This window comes from Labeo rohita, chromosome 20 (genome assembly GCF_022985175.1).
Source record: "Labeo rohita strain BAU-BD-2019 chromosome 20, IGBB_LRoh.1.0, whole genome shotgun sequence".
NCBI lineage: Eukaryota > Metazoa > Chordata > Actinopteri > Cypriniformes > Cyprinidae > Labeo > Labeo rohita.
This window is the reverse complement of record NC_066888.1, coordinates 12,047,605-12,073,164: the sequence shown is the minus strand read 5'-3', so window position 1 is coordinate 12,073,164 and position 25,560 is coordinate 12,047,605. Positions and strand designations below refer to the sequence as shown.

The 25,560-nt window shown below is 36.3% G+C and overlaps 2 protein-coding genes across 3 annotated transcripts in view; one reads left to right on the top strand and one right to left on the bottom strand.

The window, feature by feature from the left end:
• Positions 1 to 19,411, bottom strand: part of mtmr9 (myotubularin related protein 9) — a 28,151-nt gene extending 8,740 nt beyond the window's left edge. Inside the window, exons 1-10 of one of the 2 annotated variants that reach the window (XM_051138324.1) lie at positions 18,981 to 19,411; positions 12,078 to 12,161; positions 11,314 to 11,519; positions 9,544 to 9,652; positions 9,308 to 9,433; positions 8,406 to 8,579; positions 8,104 to 8,321; positions 5,913 to 6,074; positions 5,398 to 5,539; positions 107 to 327 (exon numbers count right to left, since the gene is read on the bottom strand). In XM_051138324.1, the coding sequence (XP_050994281.1) occupies positions 107 to 327; positions 5,398 to 5,539; positions 5,913 to 6,074; positions 8,104 to 8,321; positions 8,406 to 8,579; positions 9,308 to 9,433; positions 9,544 to 9,652; positions 11,314 to 11,519; positions 12,078 to 12,161; positions 18,981 to 19,130 (1,592 nt within the window). In that variant the 5' untranslated portion in view covers positions 19,131 to 19,411. Of the gene's footprint in view, positions 1 to 106; positions 328 to 5,397; positions 5,540 to 5,912; positions 6,075 to 8,103; positions 8,322 to 8,405; positions 8,580 to 9,307; positions 9,434 to 9,543; positions 9,653 to 11,313; positions 11,520 to 12,037; positions 12,162 to 18,980 lie in introns of those variants that run through there. The other variant, XM_051138326.1, reaches the window with a different exon arrangement.
• A 6-nt stretch (positions 19,412 to 19,417) lies between these two features.
• The window catches only part of xkr6b (XK, Kell blood group complex subunit-related family, member 6b), a 70,036-nt gene continuing 63,893 nt past the window's right edge, over positions 19,418 to 25,560 (top strand). Inside the window, exon 1 of the mRNA XM_051138327.1 lies at positions 19,418 to 20,343. Within this exon, the coding sequence (XP_050994284.1) occupies positions 19,778 to 20,343 (566 nt within the window). The 5' untranslated portion in view covers positions 19,418 to 19,777. The remainder of the gene's footprint in view (positions 20,344 to 25,560) is intronic.

Genomic DNA, 25,560 nt, shown 5'->3' with positions numbered 1-25,560 from the left:
ATGTTTTTACAAGGTTGTATGTGATGTAATACAGGAAATGAGATAGTATGTGAGAATCTGTAAATGGAGGTCATGACAGAACGTTGATAGAGGGGAGAACGCTAACCTCTCTCCCACGCTGTTTCCAAGGAAAGTGCCGAACTGTGAGGCATAAGTGTGCTCGAAAAGCATGATCAGGAAGTTCTCGTTGAACTGGAAGGAGCAGGGGAACTGCCGCAGGATCTGCCACACACAGTCCAGGAAGAGCAGGAACACGGGCGCTTCACTTCGGGGCTTCCCGTTTGAGTATGCAGACTGAGCACAGCGCTGCTGAAACGGGTGACCGGCCTGGACATAAAGGTTACAGGATCATAGGTTATCCCAGACTTCACAGAGACACATCATTTTAAAATCAAGGCTGCTGTTTCATTCCACTCCCTATGAAAGCATATTATCTAATTGGGACAGCAAGGGTCTTGATTTTCTACACATTACCTGTGGCACATTTTATCAGCATTACAATTATATATGACCTTACGTATACTGACATTATGACATATGCACTCCTACAATGTTATGTACACTGCAATTCAAAAGTTTAGGATAAGTAAGATTTTTAATGTTTTTAAAAGAAGTTTCTCATGTTCATCAAGGCTGCATTTATTTGATCATGAATCCAGGACATAAAATATTATTTCAATGTAAAATAGCTGTTATGTATGTGAATATATTAAAATATTATTTATTTCTGTGATGCAAAGCTGAATTTTCAGCATCATTACTCCAGTCTTCAGGGTCACATGATCCTTCAGAAAATCATTCTAATATACTGATTTATTATCAGTGATGCATATTTTGTTGTGTGGATGTGTTAAATTGATAAAAAGTGATAGCAAAGACTTATATTGTTAGAAAAGATTTAAGAATTAAAAGATTTGAATTAAAAGATATTAAAAGATTTGAATAAATGCTACTCTTTTTAAACTTTTTAATTCAAAGAATCCTGAAAAAAAGAATCACAGAGTATTTATAAAATATTTGCAAAATATTAAGCAGTACAACTGTTTCCAATATTGATAATAAATCAGTATATTAGAATGATTTTCTGAAAGATCATGTGACACTGAAGACTGGAGTAATGATGCTGAAAATTCAGCTTTGCATCACAGAAATAAATGATATTTTAAAACATTAAAATAGAAAACCATTATTTTAAACTGTAGTAATATTTCATAATATTACTGTTTATTTTTCTTTTTTTAATCAAGTATGTGTATATATATATATATATATATATATATATGCAGCCTTGATGAGCATAAGAGAATTCTTAAAAAAAAAAAAAAAACCTTACAAATCTTACTGATCCCAAACTTTTGAATAGCAGTGTACATATATAATAGCATTCAGACATAAAACTAATAAAATAAAAAGAAAAACACTAACCATAAAACACTATTTAAATTTTTTATCATTCAAAAGATTTTTTTAAAGTGTCTCTTAAGCTCACCAGAGCTACATTTATTTGATTGAAAATACAGTAAAATCAGTAACATTGAGAAGTAGTATTACAATTTAAAGTAACTGTTATCTATTTGAATATATTTTAAAATGTACTTTACTGCTGTGATTGAAGCTGAATTTTCGGCATTACAATCTTCAGTGTCACATGATCCTTCAGAAATCATTCTAAGATGCTGATTTGGTGCTCAAGAAACATTTATTATTTTTATTAACGTTGAAAATGTGTGTGCTGCTTAATATTTTTTGTGGAAACCCTGACAATTTTTTAAGGATTCACTGACAAATAGAAAGTTCAAAAGAACAGCATTTGTTTAAAATAGAAAACTTTTGTAACATTATAAATGTCTTTACTGTCACTTTTGATCAATTTAAAAGCATCTATTCTAAATTAACCCCAAATTTTGCACAGTAAAGTACATAAATAAATGAATAAAAATAAAAGGCAAACTGTTTTTAAACATTTAATGACTGCACAATATAGCACAATGACAAACAAAACTCAAAAAACAATTGTTACAATTGTAACTTTTTTCCTCAGAATAGCGCTTTATGTCTTGCAATTGTAACTTTTTTCCTCAGAACAGCGCGTTTATATCTTGCAATTGTAACTTTTTTCCTCAGAATAGCGCGTTTATGTCTCGCAATTGTAACTTTTTTCCTCAGAACAGTGCGTTTATATCTCGCAATTGTAACTTTTTTCCTCAGAATAGCGTTTATATCGTGCAATTGTACCTTTTTCCTCAGAATAGCGCATTTATATCGTGCAATTGTAACTTTTTTCCTCAGAATAGCGCATTTATATCGTGTACTTGTAACTTTTTTCCTCAGAACAGCGCGTTTATATCTCGCAATTGTACCTTTTTCCTCAGAATAGCGCATTTATATCGTGTACTTGTAACTTTTTTCCTCAGAATAGCGTTTATATCCCGCAATTGTAACTTTTTTCCTCAGAATAGCGTTTATATCGCGCAATTGTACCTTTTTCCTCAGAATAGCGCATTTATATCGTGTACTTGTAACTTTTTTCCTCAGAATAGCGCATTTATATCGTGTACTTGTAACTTTTTTCCTCAGAACAGCGCGTTTATATCTCGCAATTGTAACTTTTTCCTCAGAATAGCGCATTTATATCGTGTACTTGTAACTTTTTTCCTCAGAATAGCGTTTATATCCCGCAATTGTAACTTTTTCCTCAGAATAGCGCATTTATATCGTGTACTTGTAACTTTTTTCCTCAGAATAGCGCATTTATATCGTGTACTTGTAACTTTTTTCCTCAGAACAGCGCGTTTATATCTCGCAATTGTACCTTTTTCCTCAGAATAGCGCATTTATATCGTGTACTTGTAACTTTTTTCCTCAGAATAGCGTTTATATCTCGCAATTGTACCTTTTTCCTCAGAATAGCGCCTTTATATCGTGTACTTGTAACTTTTTTCCTCAGAATAGCGTTTATATCCCGCAATTGTAACTTTTTCCTCAGAATAGTGCATTTATATCGTGTACTTGTAACTTTTTTCCTCAGAATAGCGCATTTATATCGTGTACTTGTAACTTTTTTCCTCAGAACAGCGCGTTTATATCTCGCAATTGTACCTTTTTCCTCAGAATAGCGCATTTATATCGTGTACTTGTAACTTTTTTCCTCAGAACAGCGCGTTTGTACCTTTTTCCTCAGAATAGCGTTTATATCCCGCAATTGTAACTTTTTTCCTCAGAATAGCGCGTTTATATCTCGCAACTGTAACTTTTTTACTCAGAATAGCGTTTATATCGTGCAATTGTAACTTTTTTCCTCAGAATAGCGTGTTTATATCTCGCAATTGTAGCGTTTTTCCTCAGAATAGTGCGTTTATATCTCGCAATTGTAATGTTTTTCCTCAGAATAGCACGTTTATATCCCGCAATTGTAACTTTTTTCCTCAGAATAGCGTTTATATCTCGCAATTGTAACTTTTTTCCTCAGAATAGCGCGTTTATATCTCGCAATTGTAACTTTTTTCCTCAGAACAGCGCGTTTGTACCTTTTTCCTCAGAATAGCGCATTTATATCGTGTACTTGTAACTTTTTTCCTCAGAATAGCGTTTATATCCCGCAATTGTAACTTTTTTCCTCAGAATAGCGCATTTATATCTCGCAACTGTAACTTTTTTACTCAGAATAGCGCATTTATATCGTGTACTTGTAACTTTTTTCCTCAGAACAGCGCGTTTATATCTCGCAATTGTACCTTTTCCTCAGAATAGCGCATTTATATCGTGTACTTGTAACTTTTTTCCTCAGAATAGCGTTTATATCCCGCAATTGTAACTTTTTTCCTCAGAATAGCGTTTATATCGCGCAATTGTACCTTTTTCCTCAGAATAGCGCATTTATATCGTGTACTTGTAACTTTTTTCCTCAGAATAGCGCATTTATATCGTGTACTTGTAACTTTTTCCTCAGAACAGCGCGTTTATATCTCGCAATTGTAACTTTTTCCTCAGAATAGCGCATTTATATCGTGTACTTGTAACTTTTTTCCTCAGAATAGCGTTTATATCCCGCAATTGTAACTTTTTCCTCAGAATAGCGCATTTATATCGTGTACTTGTAACTTTTTTCCTCAGAATAGCGCATTTATATCGTGTACTTGTAACTTTTTTCCTCAGAACAGCGCGTTTATATCTCGCAATTGTACCTTTTTCCTCAGAATAGCGCATTTATATCGTGTACTTGTAACTTTTTTTTTCCTCAGAATAGCGTTTATATCTCGCAATTGTACCTTTTTCCTCAGAATAGCGCATTTATATCGTGTACTTGTAACTTTTTTCCTCAGAATAGCGTTTATATCCCGCAATTGTAACTTTTTCCTCAGAATAGTGCATTTATATCGTGTACTTGTAACTTTTTCCTCAGAATAGCGCATTTATATCGTGTACTTGTAACTTTTTTCCTCAGAATAGCGCGTTTATATCTCGCAACTGTAACTTTTTTACTCAGAATAGCGTTTATATCGTGCAATTGTAACTTTTTTCCTCAGAATAGCGCGTTTATATCTCGCAATTGTAACTTTTTTCCTCAGAACAGCGCGTTTGTACCTTTTTCCTCAGAATAGCGCATTTATATCGTGTACTTGTAACTTTTTTCCTCAGAATAGCGTTTATATCCCGCAATTGTACCTTTTTCCTCAGAATAGCGCATTTATATCGTGTACTTGTAACTTTTTTCCTCAGAATAGCGTTTATATCCCGCAATTGTAACTTTTTTCCTCAGAATAGCGCGTTTATATCTCGCAACTGTAACTTTTTTACTCAGAATAGCGTTTATATCGTGCAATTGTAACTTTTTTCCTCAGAATAGCGTGTTTATATCTCGCAATTGTAGCGTTTTTCCTCAGAATAGTGCGTTTATATCTCGCAATTGTAATGTTTTTCCTCAGAATAGCGCATTTATATCGTGCAATTGTAACTTTTTTCCTCAGAATAGCGCGTTTATATCTCGCAACTGTAACTTTTTTCCTCAGAATAGCATTTATATCTCGCAATTGTAACGTTTTTCCTCAGAATAGCGCGTTTATATCGCGCAATTGTAACTTTTTTCCTCAGAATAGCGCATTTATATCTCGCAATTGTAACTTTTTCCTCAGAATAGTGCGTTTATATCTCGCAATTGTAGCGTTTTTCCTCAGAATAGCGTGTTTATATCTCGCAATTGTACCGTTTTTCCTCAGAATAGCATGTTTATATTGCACAGCTGTGACTTTTTCCTTCAGAATAGCACATTTATATCTGGCACCGGTGACTTTTTTTCCTCAGAATAGCACATTTATATCTCGCAATTGTGACTTTTTTCAGAAACCCAGACAAATCAGGCACATCAGAGTCAAGAGTTTTCCTTGGAGCCTCTCTCACCTGTAACCACTCTCGCTCAATCAGCGCCTCAAATCCACGGATGGTCCTGCATGCCGGATCGAGGATTATCTGGGCGAGAGACGTCACCTGCAGTGTTGAATCAGTGCCTTCTGTGCCATGAACCAGCACTGACGCCCCTTCCCTAGAACACAACACAAATTAAAATGGTTCCTCCAAGTCTGCAACTGCACTCAGTTTGAGATTATTTAGCACACACACAGTGCTACAAACCTGATAATGCACTGCGTGCCAAAAGCAGCTCTTAAAACAGCAGTACCAGTGCGGTATGAACATAATGATGATTACAGCATGACAACAGCACTAATTACCACCACAACTAGCTTTGCAACAAATGTGCTGAGAAACAGGGCGACAGCAGCCTTTGTAATTAACTTAGAAATAAAGCTAAAACAATAATTAACACAGCTGCACAATATGGCATTTACAGATCTGTCTGCAGTGTAATGGCTCTGTGTGTGAGAAACAGGAACAGACGGACGAATCAACAGATGTACCTGTCAATGCACTGTGCAGCCAGGCAGGCCGTTGTGAGGATTTCCTTAACATGACTCTGCCAGTTAGACGCTTCAAGTTTACTGAGCCAGCGGTCCATGCTGTGTGACTGATCATTGCATGCCTCCACCAGCTTTATCAGACTCTCCTGCAGAACATTAGACCTGTGGGAGAACAGCTGTCAGATTATAGTCCCAGTTATAGCACTCATTTTTGCAGCTGCATTTGTTTGCTTGCACATGGCACTCTTCAGCTCCAAATGAGCATTTTAGCTGCAATTGACATGTGTTTTCCAGTCTTAAAAGAGTTTAAACCCCCTAATTAAAGTACATTTGGTACTAGTCCTAGATTCAGATGGTACAGAACGGCCACAGTTCATTCACTAACTACCTGATGCATATTAAATCACCAAATTTAAAAGAAACTGATTTGTCAAAGTGCATATATATATATATATATATATATATATATATATATATATACAAATACACACACACACACACACATATACACTACTGTTCAAAAGTTTGGGGTCTGTACATTTGTATTGTTTCTTTTTTTTTTTTTTTTTTTTTTAAGAAATTAATACTTTTATTCACCAAGGATGTATTAAGTTAATAATTGAAAGTTTATTAAAAGTTAATAATAAATAATTTACATTGTTATAAAATATTTATATTTTGAATAAACACTGTACTTTTTAAACTTGTTATTCATGAAAGAATCCTCAAAAAAAAAAAAAAAAAAAAAAAAAATCACAGGTTCCAAAAAATATTTGGCAGCACAACTGTTGATATTATCCAACATATATTGTATATATACGGATTTAATAATAAATCCGCATATTAGAATGATTTCTGAAGGATCATGTGACACTTAAGACTGGAGTAACAGCTGCTAAAAATTCAGCTTTTCATCACAGGAATAAATTCTATTTTAAAGTATGTTAAAATAAAAAACATTATTTTATATTGTAAAAACATTCTGCAATATTACTGTTTTTTTTTCTATATTTTTAATTAAATAAATGCAGCCTTGATGAGCATAAGAGACTTCTTTAAAGACTATTACAAGTCTTACTGACCCCAAACTTTTGAACGGTAGTGTGTATATATATATATATATATATATATATATATATACACACACTACCGTTCAAAAGTTTGGATATACATATGTGTGTGTCTGTGTATATATATACATATATATATACACAGACACACACATATGTATATATACATATATATATACACATGTATACACACACACACACACACACATATATATATATATATATATATATTATATATTATGTAGACACATGATCCTTCAGAAAGTCACTTCTACATTTTACTGCAAAAATGCAAAAAACAGGAATACATTACATTTTAAAATATATACTTAAATAAAGTTTTTTTAAAATGTAATACTGTATTTTTACTATACTGTTCTGTTTTTACTGTATTTTTAAACAAATAAACGCAGCTTTACAATCTTGTGATGTCTAAATTTTAAGGAGAACTCCATATCCAGAACAATAATTTAGTTACCCCTTGTCATCCAAGATGTTCATGTCTTTCTGTCTTCAGTCGTAAAGAAATTATGGTTTTGGAGGAAAACATTTCAGGAGTTTTCTCCATTTAATGGACTTCATTGGTGCCCCGAATTTGAACTTCCAAAATGCAGTTTAAATGCAGCTTCAAAGGGCTCTTTGCATCCCAGAGCCTGTGCTACACAAGCTTTTGTGCTTAAAAAGTATACAAATTTACCAATCGTCTCGCTAGATGAGATCCTTCTTCTTTGGCTGGGATCATTCAGAGCCCTTTGAAGTTGCATTTAAACTACATTTTGGAAGTTCAAAATCAGGGCACCAATGAAGTCCATTATATGAAGAAAAATACTAAAAATTTCTTTACGACTGAAGACAGAAAGACATAAACATTTTGGATGACAAGGGGGTGAGTAAATTATTTGCGAAATGTTGTTCTGGAAGTGGAGTGCTCCTATAAAACTTCTTTTGTTTTATTTCAGTTTTTATTTTGTTTATTTAAACAAAATAGTGTCAAATTTATGTTGTTGTTTTTTTATTTAATGTTATGTCTGGCCATAACATGAAAATGACTATCAACCAGCATAGTGTCCATCTCTACATTTGCAGTTGAACTGGCTATATGAGAATAATTGCACACACACCTCTCAATCGCTTTATGAATCCTCCTCCATTGAGGATAGTTGGCTTCCTGTTCAAATCCTCCTCCTCGAGCTTTAGCCTGCTGTGCTACAGCTATAGTTCGCGTGTCAATGATGTAACCTCGCTTCCCTGCGCAAAGCGTAGCATTAATCAGCTTCTCGTCCTCTTTGCAGCGTCGCCCATTAGTTCCTGTCAGTGGTTGCGCAGCTCGCATCATCACCTGTGAACAGTGTGATCAGAGTCTGTATTAAACAGATCAACATTTGGAAACAACATTTTGGAAACAAAGTGCATTTCTTCTAACCATGCCGTTTTTCTTGTGGTAGTAACTGAGCACGGGGAAACGGCCACCGTGGCGGAAGGAAGCAGCTTTGCAGAGACTTTCATCATCAATGTCTTTGGGCACGGTCAGCAAGGAAGGGTACGAAGGGCACACGCTGAAGTCTTTATTTACCTCACTCAGTCTCCATTCATCTGTCTGAGAGAGAAAAACAAATCTCAGTCTCACTATTATAACTTAGATGCATTATTTTTCATTGAAAAGAAGGTTTAACCAAAACAGGTTTAAAATAGCTGATATACACTTCCACTCAAACATTGGGGTCAGTAATTTTATTTTTATATAAGAAATTAATACTTTTATTTAGCAAGGATGGATTAAATTGATAAAACGTGACAGTAGACATTTATAATGTTATAAAAAAATATTTAAAATAAATGAGAGCACTTAAAGTTTCCATCAAATATTTCTATTATATTAAGCAGCACAACTGTTTTCAACATTAATAATAATAATAAATGCCCTAAGGATCATGTGACCCTGAAGAAGTAATGATGCTGAAAATTCAGCTTTTCATCACAGGAATAAATTACATTTTAAAATAAATTATAATAGAGAACACTTATTTTGAATTGTAATTATATTTCATAATACTCTTATAGCGTTATAGTATCAAATAAACACAGATTTGGTGCATTTAAACATTTAAAAAAGCTTACCGACCCCAAACGATTGAACGTTAGTGTATGAAATACTAACTGTATTTGTATTAAATTGGATATCGGAGCACGCAGTCGTGAATATTTGCTCTCTGGCTTCCCATAGTGAACAATCTTTTAAAAAAATTAGCAATGATACACTGAGAAACTGCATTACAACTTTTTCTTTTGACCTCAGTGTCAAGACTTCCAGGGATAAAACAATACCATAGACTCCAGATCTTTGAAAGCCTCCTCTGGTACGAACAACTGCCATCCATCCTCAATGACCTCAAACAGAGGACGGTAGAAGAATGGATACATCAGGGACACAGAGTCTAGTGTGGAAAGTGCCTGAAAAATGAACGTTCATAAACTGAATACTAACAGCAATGATTAGTAGAGATTAGGGTTATTAGTCCATTACTATTCTGATTTATGAGTGAGTACTAATGCAGTCTTACTTCAATGGAGCTGGCAATATTAAGACACTCCTCCATGCCAGGGATGTCCAGCTGAATCACTCGCAGATCTTTACACTTTACAATAATAGTTCCGAGTGATCCGATAAACCTGCAAACATTTGGTCAAAAAGATGTTTTTGACAAGACATCTCTCATGCTCACCAAGGCTGCATTTATTTGTTCAAAAATACTGTAAACTGTAATATTTTGAAGTATTACTACAGTTTAAAATAACGGTTTTCTATTTGAATACACTACCAGTCAAAAGTTTTTTAATGGTCTTACAGAAGTCTCTTCTGCTCATTCAAGCCTGCATTTAGTTGACCCAAAGTACAGAAAAAAACAGTACAATTTTGAAATATTTTTAATATTTAAAAAAACTATTTGAATATATTTTAAAATGTAATTTATTCCTGTTATTTTAATGGATTTTTAGCATCATTACTCCAGTCACTTGATCCTTTAGAAATCATTGTAATATTCTGATTTGCTGCTCAAAAAACATTTATTATTATGTTGAAAACAGCAGAGTAGAATTGAGGTTTCTTTGATGAATATAAAGTTCAGAAAAACAGCATTTATCTGAAATAGAAATCTTTTGTAACATTATACAGTAAATGTCTTTACCATCACTTTTGATCAATTTAAAGCATCCTTGCTAAATACAAGCATTAATTTCTACAATTTATTTCTAATAAAAAAAAAAATTCAGATAATTTTTATCTGAAAAAATATTTCAGATAAATGCTGATCTCTGGATCTTTCTATTCATCAAATAATCCTGAAAAAAAAATGTACTCAGCAGTTTTAAATATTGATGATAATAATAATAATAATAATAATAAATGTTTCCTGAACAGCAAATCAGCTGATGCTGAAAATGTAGCTTTGATCACAGAAATAAATTACATTTTAAAACATATTCAAATAGAAAACAGTTATTTTAAATAGTAAAAATATTTCAGAATTTAACTGTTTTTGCTTTACTTTGGATCAAATAAATGCAGACTTGGTGAGCAGAAGAGACTACTTTAAAAACATTAAAAATCTTACTGTTCAAAAACTTTTGACTGGTAGTGTATATTTTAAAATCTAATTTGTATTTTTATCAGCTGGCTCAGACACACACACACACACACAAAGCCCCCACAAAAGTCTTAAAGGAGAAGTTCACTTCCAGAATGAAAATGTCATCCAAGATGTTCATGTCTTTCTGTCTTCAGTCGCAAAGAAATTACATTTGAGGAAAACATTGCAGGATTTTTCTCCATATAGTGGACTTCAATGGTGGCCAACAGTTGAAGGTCCAAATTGCAGTTTCAATGCAGCTTCAAAGGGCTCTACACGATCCCAGCCGAATCTTATCTTATCTAGTGAAATGTTCATTCTTAAACGATCGTTGTCTTAAAAAAATAAAAATGTCTTCATCTGTGTAATTCAGTTTTAAAAAGTATATAAATTTGTACCTTTCTTAGAAAACATCCAATCTTTTCACTAGACAAGACCCTTACTCCTCTGCTAGGATTGTGTAGAGCCCTAAAGCTTCATTGAAACTGCAATTTGGACCTTCAACCCACTGATCCCCATTGAAGTCCACTACATGGAGAAAAATCCTGGAATGTTTTCCTCAGAAAACATAATTTCTTTAAGACTGAAGAAAGAAAGACATCAACTTCTTGGATGACATGATGGGGGTGCCTAAATTATCAGGAAATTTTCATTCTGGAATTGAACTTATTTAAAATAAACCTGTGGGAATATCAACAGTACCTTTTCTCAATAGAGTCAATGTTAGCATGAAGCAGCCAGAGTTCCTCAGTGTTGTCCTGGCGAGAGGACAAGATGAGGTGATGTCCCGTCAGACACAGAGTCCCCTCCACAGTGGGCATAAAGGGTCGATGGAGGACTACCCCATCTACACGAGGGGTTTTGATCAGCTCAGCAAACTCCATGATGTTTTGAGCGGTACAAGAAACCTGCGAAAGCCGATGGGAGATTAAACAATACACTGTAAAGCAAATCACATGTTGGTTTCAGTATTAGATTTGTTATTGTTTTGTGATTTGCATTTATTTATTACAGGTTAAACTCCGCGTTTGACATCTGAAACATATATAATAGTATGATAATAATAAAAGCAACGGTGATACACGGTTCATAAGAGGTTTGTTATTTCTTATTCGCTGCAGGTTGCAAAATAAGACGCAAGCAATGAGACAGCAAATTAGAAAAATACCACATTCGTCTATTTTACCTGAAAAAGCATAAATAATATAGAAACGTGTATTTATAAACAGTTATTGTAGTATATTCAAGGCATCTGTCCAATTTCTCTCGACTCGCTGTGTCATCACAATATGAAAACAGACGAGATTTGCAGCTTGTGTCGCATCAACACAAAAACGCTCGTACTAAAACTAATCAATGCAGTCGACAAAAAACTGCAGGTGCAATGTTACTTGTCAAGAACAAAATATGCATTTTAAACACATACTTAAAAGAGATGACAGCGGTAACAACAACATTCCTCTCACCTGACACCTCCACTTCCTCGTTTCCTCCACTCCGTTGTTGGATTTCACAACCGACGGCAAGCAAATTTGAATCAATATCGCCACCTAATGGTTTGGGTGAAAGTAAAGGAGAGTGAGGGCATGAAAGGAGACGAGTGTTGTCGTTCTCATCCTATTCTCAACAAAAAAGGGTAATTATTTAGATAGATTTTACTTCATTTAGGTAGTAATATGAAATGTCCCTGCTGGAAACAATGAAAAATAATAGAAACCTTCATGGAATTTGTAATGGTTTTACTGGTTACTGGCTTTAATGGAAACTCTAATGGGCCCTGTGGGTTTCTATTGGTGGCTTGTTAAAACCACTAAAACCTAATCGGAATATGTCACAAAACACACTACAGGAAACCATTTTTAATGGCTTTAATGGTCAACAGTTGATGGTTTGTAATGATTGTTAAGATTTTTGTAGTGGAAACCACAAACATTTTCTGTGAAGGTTTCTATTTTTTTTTTTCAGCAGGGATAATATAATTACACACAAATAATTTAGTGTTCTCTACAGGTTTATAAAATATGATCACAAAGATTTAGTGAGGAACAGCATGGCTATACAGGCCAAAAATATCAACATAATCTAACAATAAACCAACTTGCCATTGCTGTGGAAGTAGATTGACAGGTTGCCAAAACCAAACCACATGCAAAAAGCTAAAGAATGTTATACACAAGAGATGTAATGTCATGAAATGGATTTATGAAATTGAATTAAACTTCGCAAATATTAGGTTTAGTTATTCAGTTTTAGCATGTTAGACCAATAGTAGGATTTATATGGGTGGAATATGTGGTAGATAAACCTAATAAGGAAAAAATGATGTAATTTGCACAATCAGGACGGTTTATTTTCACTAGTTGAACTGTGGACTGTGCACTTGTGGAACTGAACAAACAGTTCTGGAACATTCCAGGAAATAGACACTGCTTCCATTAAACCTTACAGTCGCTGACGTAAGATTTTTTGGCAATTAGCACAAAATAATTAAATAAGAAATTACTATTTTAATAGCAACGGAATTTAAAAGAACTGAGTCTTGCATCTTGAAATTATCTAATGTTAACCAGTAAACAAAGTCTAAAATAAAATAAAATAAAATATGGCTTAATGTTTTCAAGCAGTACTATTATTTCACAGTGGTTTTATGGTGTTAAAATAAATAAATAAATATTTTTTTCTCATAATCCTAATGATATTGTTTTTATTTCTGTGATATCTTGGTTCCATTACTTTACTGCATTATAATATTTCAAGAATCTTATATTACATTCTATAGCATTCTAAAATATTATATATAGTATTATATATCGTAAAAAAAATTTGATTTGATTTTTACAGTATTTAATTTATATATCTGATATCAAAATTTCTGCTCCTTTGAGAGTGCAGTATTTAGTGTTGACTTATATAAAGATCATTTTTCAGTGACGCACGCGCACATGTGTACACCTGTGTGAATTCACAACAGGGCTCCTGCTGTAGTCTTAGCAGAATCCTGCTGGGAGCAGAGTGGCCTCCTGTTGAGGAGGAAGATGAGTGTCTGGTGTCTCGAGCACCGTGAGCGATTACAGTCACTGCATTATTTAGCTTGAGTTACATGTGTGCCATGAACCCCACACTCCCCCCAAAAAATACGCGGCTCCATTTGCTCTCATTAAAAATGCATGCCGTTTGTGGGAAAAAACACACTCCCCTGACTGAGAGCTGATATTTTTGCAAACGTAACTTAAGCGGCGTCTATAAAGCCAGGCACTCATAAGAATACATTTTCATCTCATGTTATACTACATCAGTTCTCAACATAGCTACATGGCAGAGCAATGGTTTTAAAAATAACTGTGAAGATCTGCTTGTGTCATATGGCATATGCTTCGGAATAACTGTCTGTTAGTTATTATCACAGTGTGACACCAATTAAAGGATAAGTTCACTTCCAGAACAAAAATTTACAGATAATTTACTTATCCCCTTGTCATCCAAGATGTTTATGTCTTTCTTTCTTAATTTATAAAAAAATATATATGTTTTTGAGGAAAACATTTTAGGATTTCTCTCCATATAGTGGACTTCAATGGTGCCCCCAAGTTTGAACTTCCAAAATGCAGTTTAAATGCAGCTTCAAAGGGCTCTAAGGAAGAAGGGACTTCTCTAGCAAAACGATTGGTTATTTTCTACAAAAACGTACAATTTATATACTTTTTAACCTCAAACGCTCGTGTTGTCTAGCTCTGCGTGAACTCTGTGTATTCCGTCCTACATCATGGCAAAAGTACTGACCTGGTGTTCACAAAGTAAACTTGCAAAGAAGGTCAAACGCCTTTTACAGAAAAAGGTAAAACAGTTATGTAGGACGATTTTGGAAGTTCAAACTCGGAGGCACCGTAGGCGTCCACTATATGGAGAGAAATCCTGAAATGTTTTCCTCAAAAACGCTAATTTCTTTACAACTGAAGAAAGAAAGACATGAACATTTTGAATGACAAGGGGGTGAGTACATTATCTGTGTCTATTTTTGTTTTGGAAGTGAACTTATCCTTTAAGATGATAAAGGACTTAAAACAGGGGTCACCAAACTTGATCCTGGAGGGCCGGCGTCCTGCAGACCGAGTGTGGTGACCCCTGATTTAAAGTAATAAATCACCCATAAATGAAAAAATACTCTCCCTCAGGCCATTCAAGATTATTAATCTTCAACATGGAAGTAAGCCTGTGGGTGAGACTTCTGATTCATTAGTTGCTATAGGGAAATAACGAGAAGAATAACAACGTGTGGTAAATGGTAAAAGTATTTCCACTACAAACCAGTGTGTTCATAATTAAGATAATACATTAAAATAATATGGTATGACACACCAATTTGCAATATCGAACAGCAAAACAAGCTGTTTTGTAAAGTCAAAAATAGCTCAAAGCATTCGTGGAATCCAGTCATAAAAAAGGAATTTACTGTATAAGGCAGAATGTCATGGAATTTGCCAGTTCTGGATAAATCAAAAGTAGGTCAGTACACTTAAATCAAAACACCATATGGGTTAGTGTCTGTGAATATTAAGCTGCAAAAACACTATTTAAATATGAATCCTGCATGTTCTTCCTGTCTCTGTGTGAATGAATGGTGCAGACACACTGTGTCATTTACTACATATGAATCCTTTCATTAATAAAGTGTAGACAGGGTGTAAATAAGAGATTCATTGTGCAGTGTAAGCAGCTTTGTTGATTATAATGGAACTTTGTGAGACTGCAATGAACTAAGATGAGTGACGGCTTTTAATGATTATTAAGGGAGTTTATAAATGTTATATTAATTTGATTTAATACAACAGTTCAGTAAACAAGAAGTTAATATTAAGTGACATACATTGTTTGGCTATAACACTATTGCATGATTTTACTTGGTTTCGTCAATGAAAATAGTTTGAAACAAAGTCACAGCTCAGCTGCTGCGCATCTCCATTCAAACACAGCGTTGTTTCATTGCTGAATGAATGTGTTTTTAAACAAATCTAGTCGAGTCAGTGGTTCAATTACTTATTCATAAAGAGTCACTTGCTTTATTCCTGAATGAATCAGCCATTCGAACAAATCAAATTAATTAATGATTCAGTGATAAAATCAGTGACTTGCTGCCACCTACTGGTAGATTTAGTTTTTAAAATATCTTTTCGATTATTTAAATCATTTAATATTTAATGTTGAGATTAATATTTTAAATATAACATTTTGAATATAGAAATTATGAATTTGATTGCACTCATGCCACCTCTAAGTCTCATTAAATACATGAAAATACACCTACAAGTCACTTCTGTGCTCTTCTATGCCACCTCTGTACAAATTCATTTTAATACTGATTTCATTTGATTGGTAACTTATTCTTATTATTCTTGTTCTTATTCTATTGTTTTAATTAAAATTTTAAAAAGCTTCTAAATATAATTTTTAAAAATTTGACATAAACGATGACAGAAAAATGCCATTACAAAGGTAAAAACAAAATCCCTGTGAATCACTTTAAGGAGTCAAATATCACTTCGTAATGGGGAAGCTAATTTTTGATAAGATTTTTTGATTATTGATTTGGAGGCACAGAAAATTAATGGAAAATTTGGTAAAAATAAAACTAAATTTGAGGGGAAAAAACAGGGTCCTACGTTTTTGTCAAACTTTCAATAAAGTGCTGTTAAATTGTGTAAGTTTCATGATTTTTTATTAATATTCTTTTTTTATTTAACCATTAAAACAGAGTCTAGACAAATTAAAATGAAACAAAACTAATTCCACAAAAAAATTTAAATGGAAAAAGACACAATTTTGAAGGAAAAAAAAACTGAATTTGGGGGGGAAAAACAAAACTGATTTCATAGGGCCCTATTTCTGTGATATCTTGGTTCCACTAATGTACTGCATATCAAGCATACAGTATCAGTCCTTAACAAGGATGCACAAAGGTTTTAAAATGATCTGTGAAAACCTGTTTTTTTCATATGGCATACTATATGGAATAATTGCCTGTTATCAATGTGCATGACACCAATTAAATGCATCACCACGCATTTGTTTCTCTTTGCTTCAGGCCACTTTGATAGTAGCTTTTTCCATTATTAGCTGTGAAGTGCTAGTTATTCCAGCTTATGCCACCATCAAACATTTCTGTGAAGTTTTCTCAGCTTTGAACCCCAGAAGAGACAGTGTGTTAATTTGAAGAACTTCTCACCAGACCTGCAGCACTGTGCAAATTCAAAGTCACTGCATTTATGAATGATTTCCAAACATTTCCTTAGGTACGGGAACCGTTTATGAATGCCAGATGAGGCAGCAGTGCACACATTCTCTGAACAGCTTATTTTCAAGTAATTCACATCAAATGCAATTTAAACCAAGTGGGAAGGGCTGGCAAAGAAATGTCAATGCCTCACACATCGTATTATTAGTTAACAAAAGACAGCTGTAATAAAAATGATGATTACTGTAATGCCACCATGCCTGTGCCTTCTGTTCTGATCTAAGCCTATTGGCAACCAGTGGGACTGTAGAGTGAGATCATCTTATTAATGTAACAGTGGCACTGTCTTAATCTAAGTAATGCTTCCCTGGCGCTTCCACAGGTGTTAAGGATTTACAGTGGCTTGTGGGAGGGTGAGACGGAGTCATAGCGGTGCCATTGGATGGCAATACTGTATTGGGCACTGCTTTGTTGGCAGACAAAGCACACTTTGTTTTGTAATCAGAGCTCAAGTGCTATGTGGTAAGTTTTTTCTTAGGATAACAGCAGTGCTTTTGGCAAGGAGTGAAGTTTTCTGTATCGGTTGCTCTTTTTTTTTAGTTTGATTGATACCTGGAGGAAACCTGAGTCAAGGCATTGAGAAATAGCTCAGAGTGCAGATCAGCTGCTGATGCCATGGGTTTTTCAAAGAATAAAGGCTGAATTTAGGAGTCTAACAAATGGTATGTATCTCATGTGGATGTGGGCCGTTGGGGAATACACTTTGACCCAATTGGGAAACCATTGTAGAGGAAGCTGCAATTAAGAGAGATATAATATATTGTTAATAACAAAAATTATATTCTCTAAAGTTTTTCAAAATTCCTGCTAAGAAAACATTTTAAACCAGCTTGAACTGACTGCTGGTTTTATTTGGTGTCAAAACCTGGCCATGTGCTATTGGGATTATCAAAAATACTAGTTTCATAGTCTGAAACTGGTGATGAACTGGTGATAGCTGTTCATGAGTCTCTTATTTATCCTGAACAGTTAAACTGCCCACTATTCTTCAGAAAAGTCCTTCAAGTCCCACAAATCTTTTGTTTTTTTTTCAGCATTTTTGTGTATTTGAACCTTTTCCAACAATGACTGTATGATTTTGAGATCCATCTTGGACAACTGAGGGACTCATATGCAACTATTACAGAAGTTGCATATGAGTCTTGCATATGCTCCAAAAGGAAAAATAAAGCATTAAGAGAACAGAATGAAGATGTGTACATTTTTCTTATTTTGCCTATATATCTTTTTGTTTTTTCATTTAATACTGCCCTTCAGCAGCTACAGAAGATACTTACATGTTTCCCAAAAGACAAAATAAATTAAATTTACCCTGATCTTCAAACTCAAAAAGTTTTCACCCCCCCAGCTCTTAATGCATTGTTTCTCCTTCTGAAGCATCAGTAAGTGTTTGAACATTCTGTAATAGTTGCATATGAGTCACTCCGTTGTCCTGTGAAAAGATGAATCTCAAACTCATACAGTCATTGTTGGAAAGGGTTCAAATACACAGAAGTGCTGAGAAACCAAAGGATTTGAGGAACCTGAAGGATTTTTCTGAAGAACAGCGGGGCAGTTTTACTGTTCAGAACAAACAAGTGACTCATGAACAACTATCACTAAAAAAAAAACAAAAAACTTTTAAACAGGGTCATTTTTATAAATTCAACTATTATTTTCTGTTGTGGACTATATGTAAAGGTATTTTATGTTTAATATCTTATTCAGGTCAGTACTAAATAAAAATAACATGCATTTTCCCCTTTTATTTTGGTAAAACAATTAACATTTTGCAGATTCTGCAAGGTGTATGTAAACTTTTGACCTCAACTGTATTTAAATGCTGATTGCTTGGAAAGATTCGATAGATGTATTTTAAACAGCAGAATAATACAACAGAGCTGACAGATAAACAAACAAACAAATCAATATTTCATTTCACTCCTTTACAACACATTCATAAACGAATAAATGAAGAGAAACAGCTGCGTACAAACAGTCCCGACCGTGCGCTTCATGGACAGCACAAGCGTGTTCCCATAAGGACAGTTTCCTTGTCACAACAATATTTTTCGCGCCTCATTTTACAGATGTACTCTACCTTTATTGCTACTTCCATCCAGGGAGAGGCTGTTACGCTTACAAATGTACTGAGCTTTTCTAGTTTCCGGCGAAGAGAGTTGTTTGTCACAAACAGAACAGCACAGATGCGGATACCTGACCGCAAACACGTTGCGCCTGGCGCTTCCATCTATTTGCTCTGAATGAAATCCATTTTGTGAGTGGGTCTGTATGCGTGTCTTGTTTAAGTCTCATTTGTCATGTCGTGATGGCACAGGGAAGAGAAGGAGAATGTGAATGGCATCGTGACGTAGCCCATGCGAATGTATGCCAAGTGTTGTTCCGTCTGACGAGGACCACATTTCCACGTGAGCATCTCTTCTGATGTGTGAAAGGGTTAAGAACACGAGCGGCGTGCTCACTACAGCATTACATCACTCAGCAACCTCCAGTCCCGAGGTGTCGAGTCGAGCACTAGGTGGCATCCTAGATGAGTGAGGATCCGCGTCTCTGTTCAGTCGAGACATCCAGTCAGCGGCGTCGGGTGTCTCAGGGAACAGTCCCGCGCTCGCTCCCGGTGCGGGGACGCTGCAAACACGATGCGCAGGTGACAAGAGCCCGCTTCCAGGAGTTCGTCTCTGACCTGTGCCGGCTCGAGGACTAGAACAGCGCTGACTTCCCCGTGCGGAGCGCCGCAGGAGGATGCTCTGCCTCTCCGGCGTCACCGTCACCCCACAACTCCATGGCTACCTCATTAGGGGTACTCTGGAGAAACAGGTGTCGGGGAAGTGACGTCACGAGCCTCGGAAACCGGAGGTGTGCGCTTTGGAGAGCAAGATGGCAGCGAAATCCGACGGTCGGGGGGTCGTCACCGGTTTCGCCCAGCTGCACAACCTGGACGAGACGGTGGGGAGCTGCGAGGACGACCCGCGGCAGGGCAGCTCCTTCCACATCTGCCACTGCTGCAACACCTCGTCGTGCTACTGGGGCTGCCGGAGCGCCTGTCTGCATTACCTCCTGGGCAAGGGGAGAGACGTCAGGCGGCCACCTCGCGAGGAGCGCCTGTGGTTGGACTGCCTGTGGATCGTCCTGGCGCTCCTCGTCTTCTTCTGGGACGTGGGCACTGACTTGTGGCTTGCGCTCGACTACTACGTCAAGCAGGACTACCTCTGGTTCGGACTCACACTGTTCTTCGTGCTGGTGCCGTCGGTGCTGGTCCAGATCTTGAGCTTCAGGTGGTTCGTGCAGGATTACACGGGGGGCGGCTTGGGCGCCGTGGAGGGTCTCAGCAGCAGCCGGAGAGCCACCAGCCCAGGGGTGTACGGCAGGGCCAGATGCTGTCGCGCGTCAGTGTGGATCTGGCAGACGCTCATACACATCCTTCAGATGGGACAAGTGTGGAGGTAAGCGTCCCGTTCGTTTCTCACCCGGTGCAGACCAGATCCAGGAGTGGATGCGAGTATCACTCTAAGCATGTGCTTTTCTCTCAATGAACAAATCTGTGGCATCAGTATGCGCAGCAGGGCGCTGAAAGTACACAGTGCGTTACTGAGGTGAGTCTCAGAGTGCATCTGAGGATTCATTCACCCTCCCTGGCTGCTTAACTCTCTGAGACCGCCGGCGAGACGGGCATCGGGTTTCTCAGGCTGCCCGTGCGTCCCTCAGGAGCGACATCCCTCCTTCCTACGCTCGATATCATCGACACGATTTGCGTCCTTTGATTCTTCGCTCTTTAATATAGGGAGTCATCACCAATAGGTGCAGTGCGTTATAACGCCTGTCAGTACAGTGTGTGCTCTCAACTGAGCAATAGTTCTGGAGCGTGCGGGAAATATCGTCCGTGACATATTGCACTTAATGTCTGATCCGCTAGAAATGATGCGACAGTTTTTTTTTTTTTTTCTGCAGCAGACAGACGCAGTGGCCGCATTCACGTTTGTGTGGAGGCGTTCCGTTTAGCCGGACGATTTAGCTCGATTTCGATGCCATTCATTATTCATGTCGGCTTGTGTTCGTGCTTTTTTTCTCTTTGCGTTTTGATTATTGCTTAAAGATGCGGCTCTCTGTCATCAGTGGCTCACAATTGTCATGATGTCATCGCTTTAAAGGTGCTACAGCATCTCACACGAGCGCGCGCTCTCTCACTCTCTCTTTCTACGTGTACAAAAGAAATTCCTTCTCATCTTTCATATAGTCACGATACGGCCGTCTGAATGTGTTTCCCAAGATAAACGTAGTTAAATCCTTCTTAAAGGCCAAATGAAACGCCCAGTTACGACAAGTTAAATAATATTCTGCATGGACTATAAGATTTGAAGTGGATTTATAGTGTAATATTCCTGTTGTAAAAGTACGTTATGAAGATGTAGGGATCTCTGAGATCTAGAAGTGACCCCGTGGAATTCTGACGCTGATTTTCTGCCGTTGCTATGCAACCAGTACTATAGTAGTTCAAAGCGTTTTCTTCTCACGCATCCTTTTATGCGAATATATTTGTAAAATCAGTATTTTCAAATGTCGTCAATATTAGAGTATATCAGGCGAATTTACCCGAGTGATTGACTGAGATTGTGAAGTGTGCAACATGTGGACTGTCCCATGATCCCACAGGAGCAAGTGTCGGATTCATGAACCTTAAAAATAAAAAGGCAGAAAAATGTACATTTTATTTACAAGACATTTAATTGTTTGGTCAAAATATGTAGTATGGAAACTATTACACACCTATACCTTCTTCAGTGGTCAAGGATTAAGATCTTCATTAAATTCAGTATTGAAAGTGCAACTATTTGTATGCAGCTAAAGTGTAAAACGGAAATGTTTAGCTATTTATCTTTCTAGCTTAAAGAAAGACCTTTGCAGTATTTTGGCTCTTTAACTATCTTTTGGCTCTTTAAGGAATAGTTCATCCTAAAATGAAAATTCTGTCATTAATCACTCACCCTCATGTCGTTCCAAACATGTGAGACCTTCATTCATCTTCGAAACACAAATTAAGATATTTTTGATGAAATCCGAGAGATTTCTGAACTTGCATAGACAGCAATGCAACTGACACGTTCAAGGCCCAGAAAGGTATTAAAGAAATTGGTAAAATAGTCCTTGTGACATCAGGAGTTTAACCATAATTTTATGAAGCTGCGAGAACTTTTTGTGTGCAAAGAAAACAAAAACTAATAAGTTTATTCAGTGATTTCAATGATGGGACAGTCCACCGCCATTATCTAGAGCAGGGGTGCCCAAACTCGGTCCTGGAGGGCTGGTTTCATGCAGATATCGAGGGTATGCACTGACGTCTCTTTCCTGCCAGAACATGCCCCCTCATGCAGACTGAATGGCAAAAGAGCCTGTACTTGAATGGATTTAATAGGGAAGCTGCGAAAAAGCGAGCAAAACAACGATAATCAGTTCAGCTAAAGGTTGCTGGACTCAAAACATTGTTTCTTACAACTTACCAAATATGCAGTGGTCCATGAATATTGATATGCAGCCAGGAATCGTGTTTCCTGACATTTAATGTTGTGTGCCTGATTTCGACGCTGAGGAAATACATAAAGCAGATTTGCTCATGAACGCATTTTCTAAATACAAAATAGGTTGGTCTAAATCTAGGTGATCACTTATATCAATGTTATATATTACGTCCAGCCCATATGTTTTTTTGTCAGTGTTTATTTAAAAACATCCAGTTATGCAAAATTTAAGATGGTAAATATTTAATTGATGAGTTGTCAATACAGTATATTATAATACAATATACAGAGTATGATTTAACTGCAAAATTCAACATATTAACATGAAATGATAACTGCAAATCAGTTTTGCTGCCTGGAGTCCATCTGTTTCTATGAATTGCAATGATCCATTCGACAAAAAAAAAAAAAATACAGCATTCACACTGAAGCTTCGGTTTTTGGGGGGGCTGAACTCACTCCAGCTGACGGTGACGTCATGGGCATACCCTCTATTAGTTCCAACCCCAATTAGACACACCTGAACCAGCTAATCAAGGTCTTACTAGGCATGCTAAAAACTTCCCAGCTGGTGTGTTGAGGCAAGTTGGATCTAAACTCTGGAGGACACTGGCCCTCCAGGACCAAGTTTGGGCACCCCTGATCTAGAGTACATGCATGCGTGTACATTGTTCTGCTTGTAAACAATGAATAAAGTAATTGTTTTTGTTGTCTTTGCACACAAAAAGTATTCTCGTAGCTTCATAAAATTATGAACCACTGAACCACTGATGTCATATGGACTATTTTAACAACATCCTTACTATGTTTCTGTGCCTTGACCGTGGTAGGACCCTTGTCATCCATGCAGGGTCAGAAAGCTCTTGGATTTCATTATAAATATCTTAACTTGATGAACAAAGGTCTTGGAACGACATGAGGGTGAGTAATGACAGAATTTTCATTTTTGGGTGAACTATCCCTTTAAAAATGCGACAAAACAGTTGCTGCTTCATTGTGCAATAAATGCAAAACCCAAATATAATAAAAAGGCATCTTTGAGGTAGGATGCTCAGCAGTGTAGCATCTTAAAGAAAGAGCAGCCTAGCTTTAAAGCGCTGGTGGAAACGGGTTAGAAGTCAACATCAAAGAAGTCTCTTTTGGCTCCTTTTATGACTGTGTGAATAAGGTACTCGTACTGAGATTTATACGCAGACATACATCAAACTACCTTTGTACCTGTGTGCGTTTTCATATTTTAATGCTCATATTATTGCAGCAGTCAATTCTTATTGCTTTCTACCCAGCAACGTCTGAGGCCACGCTGGCTTCACCTCTACTCTGAGCTTCACGACAGCTGGACAGATCCTTCTGCCAAAGACTTTAGAAATTGTGCATTTTAAGAAAGTGCATGAGACATTTCTCAATTGGATGTTTATTTATTCATGCTTGGCACGAGAGCCCGATGATGTCTTTTTTGGCTTTGGTAACTAGTCTGATGCGGCAGCTTTGCTGCCAAGACCTCGAGCCTTTCCCAATCGTCTTGACTTGAGAGTCAGTCAGCGCAAGTGTCTTGAGAGATAAATGGGAAATAATGGTCAATTAAGCAGCCTAGGGCATTGCTTGTGTGCTTAGTTTAGCCCTTAGCATAAAAACTGCTGCCTAGTTAGGGCAACTTTGTGAAAGCAATTACAGCTCAGGATTTTGACTCCGAACATGTCTGATATGCCATATGTAACTACTGTTTAGGTTTTTTGAGGTCTGTAAAATTTTGAAGGACTCTTGTAATAAATGTATCACAATTGTATTCAACATTGATAGTAATAAGAAAAGCTTCTTAAACAGTAGGGTTCGACCGATTATCTGACTGGCCGATTATCAGCGTTGATAATTAAGCATTTTTATGGTTATCGGTATCGGAACTGACCTTTTTTCAAAACTGATTTGCCAATAAAGTAATTTAAAAGCTAATAATAATTTAAAATTTAAGAGCCCTTGTTATTCTTAATTTTGACATTAATTTTAATTTTTACACCAGACATATACAGGGGTTGGACAATGAAACTGAAACACTGGCCAATATAGTGTTGGAGGTTTCATGGATATGTTTGCACAGCCTGGTGGCCTATCTTCACTGATTGCACACTGCACCAGTAAGAGCAGAGAGTGAAGGTTGACTATGTGCACCCAATGGATCAAACATTGTACCCTGAAAGTAGTGCCTTGTATCAGGATGATAATGCACCAATACACACAACAAGGCTGGTGACAGAGTGGTTTGATGAACATGAAAGTGAAGATGAACATCTCCCATGGCCTGCACAGTCACCAAATCTGAATATTATTGAGGGATGTTTTGGAAGAGCGAGTTAGGAAAAGTTTTCCTACGCCAGCATCACGTAGTGACCTGGCCACTTTTTTTTTTTTTTGCAAGAGGAGAATAGCTTAAAATCCTTCTGGCTACTGTGCAGGACTTATATTTGTCATTCCCAGGATGAAATGATGCTGCATTGGGCACAAAAAGGCTCAACAACGTACTAATTGTTTTTAAAAAAACAGGTGTTTCAGTTTTATTGTCCAACCCCTGTATATCAGTGTCAAATATCGGCTACTTGTCTACTTGATCTGTAATAATCGGTTTCAGCCCTGAAAACACATATCGGAGCACTAAAGCACTAAAACATTATATTTGAATTAGGGGTGTCATACGATTAATTGCGATTAATCACATGCAAAATGAAAGTTTGGGTTTGCCTAATATATGTGTGTACTGCGTGTAATTATTTTGTATATATAAATACAAACACATTTATGTATATATTTAAGAAATATTTACAAGTATATGTATTTATTATATTTTTATGTAATTTATATCATATATAAATACAAATATTTTGTACATAACATATTTCTCTTAAATATATTTTAACATTAACATTAATTTGTGTGTATTTATATATACATAATAATTACACACAGTACACACATATATTAGGGAAACTCAAACTTTTTTGTATGCGATTAATCGCGATTAATTGTTTGACAGCCCTAATTTGAATAATATAAGAAGGATCATGTGACACTGAAGACTATAGTAATGCCTGCAGAAAATTTAGCTTTGCATCACAGAAATAAATTAGATTTTAAAATGTATTAAAATACAAAGCA